The 8416-nt window shown below is 35.4% G+C and overlaps 1 protein-coding gene across 1 annotated transcript; it reads right to left on the bottom strand.

Moving 5' to 3' along the window:
• Positions 1 to 888: 888 nt before the first annotated feature.
• LOC110941247 (metal transporter Nramp5) lies at positions 889 to 4168 on the bottom strand. Its single transcript, XM_022182873.2, has 13 exons — positions 4007 to 4168; positions 3790 to 3868; positions 3678 to 3718; positions 3514 to 3592; positions 3324 to 3428; positions 3111 to 3220; positions 2596 to 2777; positions 2431 to 2500; positions 2164 to 2337; positions 1971 to 2075; positions 1742 to 1873; positions 1567 to 1662; positions 889 to 1478 (listed from the first exon to the last, which is right to left on the bottom strand). Exons 1-13 carry the CDS (start codon positions 4127 to 4129, stop codon positions 1149 to 1151), a joined length of 1626 nt encoding a protein of 541 aa, XP_022038565.1. The 5' UTR covers positions 4130 to 4168; the 3' UTR covers positions 889 to 1148.
• Between the last annotated feature and the right edge of the window lie 4248 nt (positions 4169 to 8416).

The following is an 8416-nucleotide window of genomic DNA, read 5'->3' as shown; positions in this document are numbered from 1 at the left end:
TTCTATGCATTTTCCTACCCATTTCTGACAGAAAAGGGCTGTCACAAATTGCAACACATTTTCTACGCATTTTCCTACCCATTTAACGGAAGTTAGTTTTTAATTTTTGCTACACAATTGTCATGAAATTTAATTTTTATATTTTTTCATAGTTTATGACAAATTTCTGACTACCTGTTTACTACGCATTTCCGACGAATTTGTAATAAATAAAATAAAAAAAGAAAAGGTTTTTGGCGATATATTTTGTGTCACAAACCCGTCTGTAAAAATATCTTTTGTTTAAAGAAAATGTTTTTTCTTGTTTAATTCTATTTATAAATCATCCGAGAGATCTGATACAAAAGCAAATAAAACTAAAAACTATACAAATTTAATAACATTAATCATAAATTTATACAAATTTACACACAAAAAATATATAAAATCTACGTACATAAAGAAAATAAAATTAGATATTCCTTTAACAAATTCAATAAAATTTCTATCTATCTTAATTTTTATAAAATCTCGGTCCATCAACGGAACTCGAACCAGATCTTGAGCGAAACGTAACCCGAATCACAGTCGCCTAAACCGAGCCATCATCATCTGCTGAACCGCCAAACAGAACATCAGAGTAACATCTTTCAACACCCGAACATCAGAGCCATCACTGGATTGTTGACCGGATTATTATTTTTCATATGGTCAGGATCCTGATGTTGTTCGGTGGGGTCTTCAGCTCTTTGATGGTGGGCCACCCACTGACAACGGCTATTCCAGCTACGGTCAACAAAATTACACAGATTTTTATCATGATAACTAGATAATTACACTAACTTATTAATTAATAACATTTTAAACAATCACAGCCAACAATATTCAGAGATAGAAGTCTAGCTTTTGTAACTGCAAGAAACATTCATGAACTTCTATTGATTGGAAAGGTTTAAAACAACAAGCCTAGCGCCCCGAAACCTAATCACTAGTGTCATGCTTGTTCGAGTAAAATTGCTCACTCCATAATTTATTAAAAGCACAATAAGTTTGGGTAAAGAAACAAGTACAGTTATACCCAAACTCAACACTTATTTAGTATACAATTGCAAATCATACTTGTGTATGAACATCAAAAATCTAGTGTATATTCACTTTGAAAATTTCAATCAGTTTGGCAATGGGATATCAGCAAGATCTTCTCTATAAGGAGCATCCAGGCTTCTATCAGCACCATATTGTCCATTTTCCAAGCTAATTTGAGAATTCGGATCAACCTTTTCTGGTTCACTGAATGTGACAACAACGTCTTTGCGAAACATAAGATAGATTACTGAGACAATGTAGATAGCCATGGCGGGGAACACTATTATCCCAATGAACACATTTGCAACTTTTGGCAAACTGCTATGGATTAACCAACCCACAAATGCTGTTATCAAGTAGTAAATGTTGATACCGATTATGCAAAGTCCTAGTACCCATGAAAAGACTATGATCTGTTGAAGAAAAAAGCAGAATGTTAAATTCACTTTAATTAGTTACTTGAACATGGTGGTAACATGTACAAGATCATATATAACTCACAATCATTGAGTTTTTGTGAGGCCCCATTTTGGTAGCTGAGCTACTGAACTTGAGGAGGGGAATGAGTGCGAATGGAAGCTCGAATGACAGTATCATCTGCGAACTATCCATATTGAAAACCAGTTTCCAAGATACATTGAGATGTGTATAAATGGCTTAAGATGGAAGTACAAACCGATGCTATGACAATAAGTCTTCCAGCTCCAGCTGACCCACCAATTATTGACACAATTAGACTTGGTGTGATGGCAATGCACCTTGTCATTAGGTTCCGGAGCCACTTTTTCATTTTTAAGTCCAAGAAACCCTGTGATACCAACAAATACACTGTTAACTTTGATCTTTAAAATGAAATGGTGGTTGTCTTATGAATATTACTACTAGAGAACTCTCATCTAACCTACCTGCATAATAAATTGACCTGCATAAGTGCCTGTGATTGTGGAACTCTGGCCGGAAGCTAATAGCGCTATTCCATATAGAGTGGAGCTAGACTTCCCCAAAACATTCTGCACATGTAGTAAAAGAATGGATATAAGTGTTTTTCTCAAAGTTCTTACCATAAAAATTATACTCATTAACATATAAGACGCGTACTTTAAGAAGAAAGGAAGCTGAGTTAAGGTTCAGATCACTGCAACGATCCATCTCCTCACTTGGTAGGTTTTTGGCTGAGCAGACAGTGCCAGAAACAGAAATCATTGAGACATTGATCAAAAAGGCTACAAAGAGTGCAATACCGCTCTCTATCAGAAAGTATCTACATGCATCCTGTAATCCGAAAAACCATCATTGAAGTGATAAGAACTTCATTTTACATTTTAGATCATAAGTTTCTCAAACTTCTATAATGGAAGAACTTACATTGATGCCACGAACTGAATTTGGTATCTTCCGAGAAAGAACTAGAGCCGAATGAAGAAAGAGATTATGCCTATTAAAACGGTGAATTAATGTTAAGATAAACTAGAGCAGAGTTTAATTCACAAATTCGTAAAATTATCTGAGTATTGGGCAGCAGGATCATACGGCATAACAAGGGCACCAAGTAGTGCGATGGCATCACCAGTTGCCCCCTGGCCACTAAGTTTAGGAACAAACATTCCCTTTAGCATTTCACCTGCCGGTGGCCTCACATAGCTCATTTCACCAAAGAAACAAGCAGCCATCACAAAAACTAGAATGGCTATCAATATTTCAAGCTTCCTCACCTACATATGTTCAATAACTAGAGCTCAATTTTCGCATGAAATGCAAATTGCATGTACTTGGTAACATGTTCAACTACTCTGTTTATTCTGTAGATTAATAAAATGCATTGTTTTTGCTGATGAACAATTTACTATAACGGTAATAGTTAAACTTCTTGAGTGTACTCATATATTAAGTTTTGGACAAATAAAACTTGTATACAAACACTATTGCATTTTTGCAAGGCTAAATATACAATTTTCATATTTTAGAGGGAAACTTAGAAATTTTCATAGTTGGAATTTGGTGGCAATTGCGCTTTTATAAAAAAAAAATTCTATGAAAAAACTTACACCATATTTTTGAAGGCCAAGGAGGAGGAGGGTGCTTAAACCAGTGAGAAGAACTCCAACCCAAACTGGAATCTTGAATAAGATATTTAATCCGAAGGCTGTCCCAATCACTGTCAGCATCAAGGGGAGTGATCATTATTTTATATAGGCGAAGTAAACAAATAAAATTATTTGGACACATTAGTTTCATAGATAAGTTTTTTAAAATCATGCCTTCTGGAATATCTGCTGCAATGACTGCAAGCTCAGCTAGGAGCCACAGGCAATATTTAACAAATATTGGATATTCAGCCTTGCATAACTCTGATAGATGTTTCCCTGAACAAAAGGTTACCATCAACTTAGATATTTTCTGTTATTCGAAAATACTGAAATAAATCACATGATTAAATCAGAGTCTTACCAGTGCTTACACCAAGATTGGCGGCTAGCGATTGAATAACAAGTGCGAAGATTAGCCCGATTAAAATGATCCAAAGAAGCTGAAATTACAAAATTTCTTGTTGATTAAAACGGCGTATGCAATTACTTAACTATACAATGGTTCTTCCTTGCATGAACATTTACCTCGTATTGATGGTTCGCTCCAGCTTGTAAATCAGTTTCCACTGCATACATAACATGGATAAGTTTAAGAGGATCAAGAAAGCCACAAGAATATTTTAAGGTCAGGACTTACTGTTGCCAGGATCAAGATAAGCCAATGAAACTAGGAAACCAGGGCCAACAAATGAGATAAACTTTTTCCAACCAGGTTTCTGAAGATCGTCAATAAAAATAAATCAAACTATGGTTAGTTTCAATCTAAAAAAATAGTTCACATGTGACCTTTGTGGTCACACATACAAAGTCAGCATCCTTCCTAACATAAACATGAATAATAGTGGTGGGGAAACCTGATCATCATTCATGTGTTTCTGATCATTACTCTTAGGAATAGAAGGATTTTCAGCCAGATCAACAGCTGAAATACGGTTGCTCCCTCCGGTAACTCGTGGTTCATGTTGCCGGCCTGCCATCTCTCTATCTTTGTGTGTATAGATGGAGGATGAAATATGATATCCAGCGTGATCATGCCTTCACTTGAATACTGTCTCTTTATACATGAGTTCCAAAGATAACAACTACCCTCGTTTCAATTCCAAAAATTGCTTCTAAATCTTAGACATGCATGATTTAAAGCAAGGGCAATGCCGTTTAGACACAATGTTATAAAAAAAGAAACCAGCAGGGTATATAGTGACACAACCACCAAATTCTCTTTTCATATATGTACTATTCATATAAGGAATTAAACAATGGATATTGACTTATATATATACAAATTTGATGCTATCTAAGTTTAAATTTATTTAGGAATTTGTGTAAAAGCATTTTATTTGCCACTATTTTCTTACCTGATTAATAAGTGGGATTTTTTAATTTTAATTCTGAGAAGTCGTTTTAGAGTAAAAGGCTAAGATGGTCCCTGAGTTTAGATCACTTTTGTCACTTAGTCCAAAAGTAATTTTTTTGTATTTGGATTCCTTCGTCATTTCCATCCAAATGGCAAACTCAGTTAAAATGTATTGTTAACTCCATGGACGATTTTGACAATTCTCAAACCATAAGGACCAAGATACAAAAAAAATAAACCATAAGGATAGATACATTTGACTTAACAATACATTTGACTTAATAATACATTTGACTGAGTTAGTGATTTAGATGAAAATACCAACAAAAATGAAACCATAAGGACCTAGATACAAAAAAAAATTCATTTTTGGACTGAAGTGACAAAAATAACCTAAACTCAAAAACAATTTTGACATTTTACTTTTTTTTAATTGAACTGATGTCACAGCTTGGCCATGGGGTATGCTTTGACCTCTTTTAACCCCACATAAATGTCATGTCATCCATTTTTACCTCTTTCAATCTACCTCTCCTTAAGGAAATGCTTGAACTCCCCTTATCACCACCTCATCCAATTTCCTTTTTTTCCAGTATTACACATTTAATTAGAATATAAGAATGTTTAATAATTTATTAATTTTTTTATTAAAAACAAATATTGATAATAAAAAAGCATAAATATATGAAAACTAAAGAATCTCGTATTTGTTCCTAATCTCTGGAATTTGCCAATTGACGGTCCAAGCCCGTGAGATGATCAATATTTTGTGCAAGAATTCTGAACTCCTTACGTTTTTTCCCTTTTAGCAAGTCCATTTTCGATTTTTTGAGATCGTTTTTTTTCTTGTTGGTGGGCGTTGAACTGTTTCATTTCTTCCGCCAATAGTGCCACATTTTTGGGTTTGATGGATAGTGTGGTATTAGAATTTGAACTTTGGCCCTGTTTTGCTTTATTGCGTCCAATTGGCTGTACGAGTTCTTCTTCAACCAGCGAATCATCAGTGTTTAAATCATAAATGCACCGAGCCTCAGATGCCGACAGACTATCGTCAACCCTCGTTTATTGTTTATTGATGTCATTTCGATCTCTTTGATCGAGCCACCGGAAACCATTTGGGACAATGCCTTACAATTTGCCAGATCGCTATTGGTGGCGCACCACCTTGTTCTTCTTGGTAATAAAGTGTAGTGTTGGATATAAGGTCAACGTCACTTGTACCGCTTACGCGGAGGCATTTTTATTCCGCATATAACCCGTTGAGCTTGTTCGTTTTATGTCTCTGGTGTCTCGATGGCCCGCTAAGGCTATCTTGTTACGTTGATAGTCAAGTTAGAATTGGTCATGGAATTACTCGTTCACACAGTCCCAAAAACAGGTGCTATTTTGAGAGTTTCCTACAGACACATAAACAAAGTTAATATTATAGAAAAATAAATAAATAAATTGTTGCATAATTCCTTAATCTATGCGGGTCAAAAGTAGCGGGTTGTTTATGTAATTAATAGATAGTTAGTTTATGTTATAATTAGATTAGTTAATAAGTGTGAGGACCGGAAGCGACTAAAGGAAAGATTATAACCTACATCTAAAGGGAAAGGACACCTCTCCTGCAGACACGACGTTTCACAAGGCGGCAACACCACAGGACTTCAAGTATCACGTCGATTCAAGAGGAGTCACATCCATTAATTCACACCTCTTCGATATGTATAAGTAGGGTTAGAATTTTCAATTATAAACACATTCTCAATCATTCTCTACAATCACATTCAATCAGGTTCAATTGAATTCTTGTTGTTTATTCTATTTCTTGTTTCATCTTTGTTTCATATCAAGTTCATAGATTGGGACCAACAACTTGTATTAGAGCCTAGGGTTCAAATCTTATTCGTTCTTCAACTCGTGATTAATTATAAACCAAATCGATTCAGAAGAAAATTGATTAAGATAATTCGATTCAGTCAAAATTGAATCAGTATTGAAGGAGAAGGAAAATCGATTCGATATAACATCGATTCAGAACCAGAGCCACGAAGAAAGAACGCATCAGAGAATCCAAAAAATCGATTCAAGTTAAATCGATTCAGAGCAAGAAGAGAATAAAATCGATTTTAGAAACAAATTGATTCAGAGACAAAGAGTCGGAATCGAGTGAAGACCCACGACTGTTCTTGTTGTTTAAAGAACCGAAAATTAGAATCAAAGGAATATTTTTCTTGTTTGTTGATGTTGCTCGAGAATTACAAGAAAAAGGAGGAACAAGGTTGTGTTGTTGTTCCAGAAGTCAGAGAAGGAAAATCATCAACCAAGAAAATCAGATTTCACTCTGCAAAAGTCAAACATAATTATTTTATTGTTCCAGGTTCCATTTTTCAATTATTCTTTCAGTTTATAGAATTTACTTCTTAGTAATTTAGATTTAGTGATTCCCGTTAGAATCATTGTTGGTTTAGAAGAATACCTAAGTCACGATGTCAGAAAAATCATCGTCAGATACAAAGAATAGTGCAATTGCACCACACAAGGATATAGGATCCTTGACACATTTCGAATGCCCTATTATCAAATCTATGAATTACACCATATGGGCTATCCGTATTAAAACCATACTTCAAGCAAATGGGCTATGGAAAAAGATAGATACAAGTGCTGATACGCAACTTAATGTCAAGAAAGACAAAGCTACAGTTGCATATTTGTTTCAAGCACTATCAGAGGATATAGTATTACAAGTTACAAGTTATAAGAGTGCAAAAGTAATTTGGGATGCATTGAAGGTTAGATATGTTGGTGTAGACCGGGTGCAGAAGACACGTCTACACACTCTCAAATCGGAATTTGAGATGCTTCAAATGAATAATGAATAACGAAGATACGATCGATTCCTTCACCGCAAAATTGACAAGTATTGTTACGAGGGCAGACGGCTTAGGATCACCATTTGATCAACCAACCCTAGTGCGGAAACTTTTAAACTCTGTGTCAAATAGATTCATTCAGATTATTGCATCTATTGAACAATACTCGGATTGAGACACTATGACTCTTGATGAAGCAATTGGAAGATTAAAAACCTTCGAAGAAAGAATCAAGTGTAAGAAAGGAATCTTTGGAGATAGCCGAGACAAACTCTTGTTCACACATCATGAAAACAATTTTGGTCATGGTAGACACTCTGGAAACCATGGACTGGGAAGATTTAATCAGACACGAGGCCGAGGCCGTGGCAGGTTCAGACAAGAAGAAAGAGAACATGACATGTCACACGGTAATAATCATAATTATGATAGACAGAAGAGATACCCAAGAAATCAAGACAAATTCGTGTTTGGCTAAGTAAGGTAAGGTGCTATAATTGCAATGATTATGGACACTTTGCCTCAGATGGTCCTAAACCAAACCAAAGAAAAGAAGAAGCAAATATCGTGCAAGAAGACGAAGAACCAACTCTCCTAATGGCACAAGTTGAAGAACTGGATCAAGATGTCAAGCAAGTAACGGGCAGAAAGCCGATGCTCAGAAATAAGGATCTTCTACAACAAGTTCGTGATGAAGATGTTCAAGCACAAGATGACGCTCAAGACATGAAGAATAATCAAAGAGCAACGAAAGAAGATTAAGTGGAAGATAAAAACTTTGTTCTCTTGAATAATGAAGATGCTAAAGCGTGAAGATGCGAAAGGCATGGGTTAAGAAATTAGGGGGAATATTGATGCATAATTCCTTAATCCATGGGGGTCAAAACTAGCGGGTTGTTTATATAATTAATAGATAGTTAGTTTATATTATAATTAGATTAGCTAATAAGTGCGAGGACCGGAAGCGACTAAAGGAAAGATTATAGTCTACATCTAAAGGGAAGGGACACCTCTCCTGCAGACATGTCATTTCACAAGGTGGCAACACC

Source organism: Helianthus annuus, chromosome 5 (assembly GCF_002127325.2).
Source record: "Helianthus annuus cultivar XRQ/B chromosome 5, HanXRQr2.0-SUNRISE, whole genome shotgun sequence".
Classification (NCBI taxonomy): domain Eukaryota; kingdom Viridiplantae; phylum Streptophyta; class Magnoliopsida; order Asterales; family Asteraceae; genus Helianthus; species Helianthus annuus.
This window is presented reverse-complemented; position numbering and strand designations above follow the sequence as displayed.

Excerpts from the sequence above, each read along its gene's own strand:
- LOC110941247 (XM_022182873.2), bottom strand. The coding sequence starts at position 4,129 with ATGGCAGGCCGGCAACATGAACCACGAGTTACCGGAGGGAGCAACCGT. Across the intron at positions 3,221-3,323 it reads TGCAGCAGATATTCCAGAAG|TGATTGGGACAGCCTTCGGA; the intron begins GCATGATTTTAA and ends TGATGCTGACAG. Across the intron at positions 1,874-1,970 it reads CAGGTCAATTTATTATGCAG|GGTTTCTTGGACTTAAAAAT; the intron begins GTAGGTTAGATG and ends TTGGTATCACAG.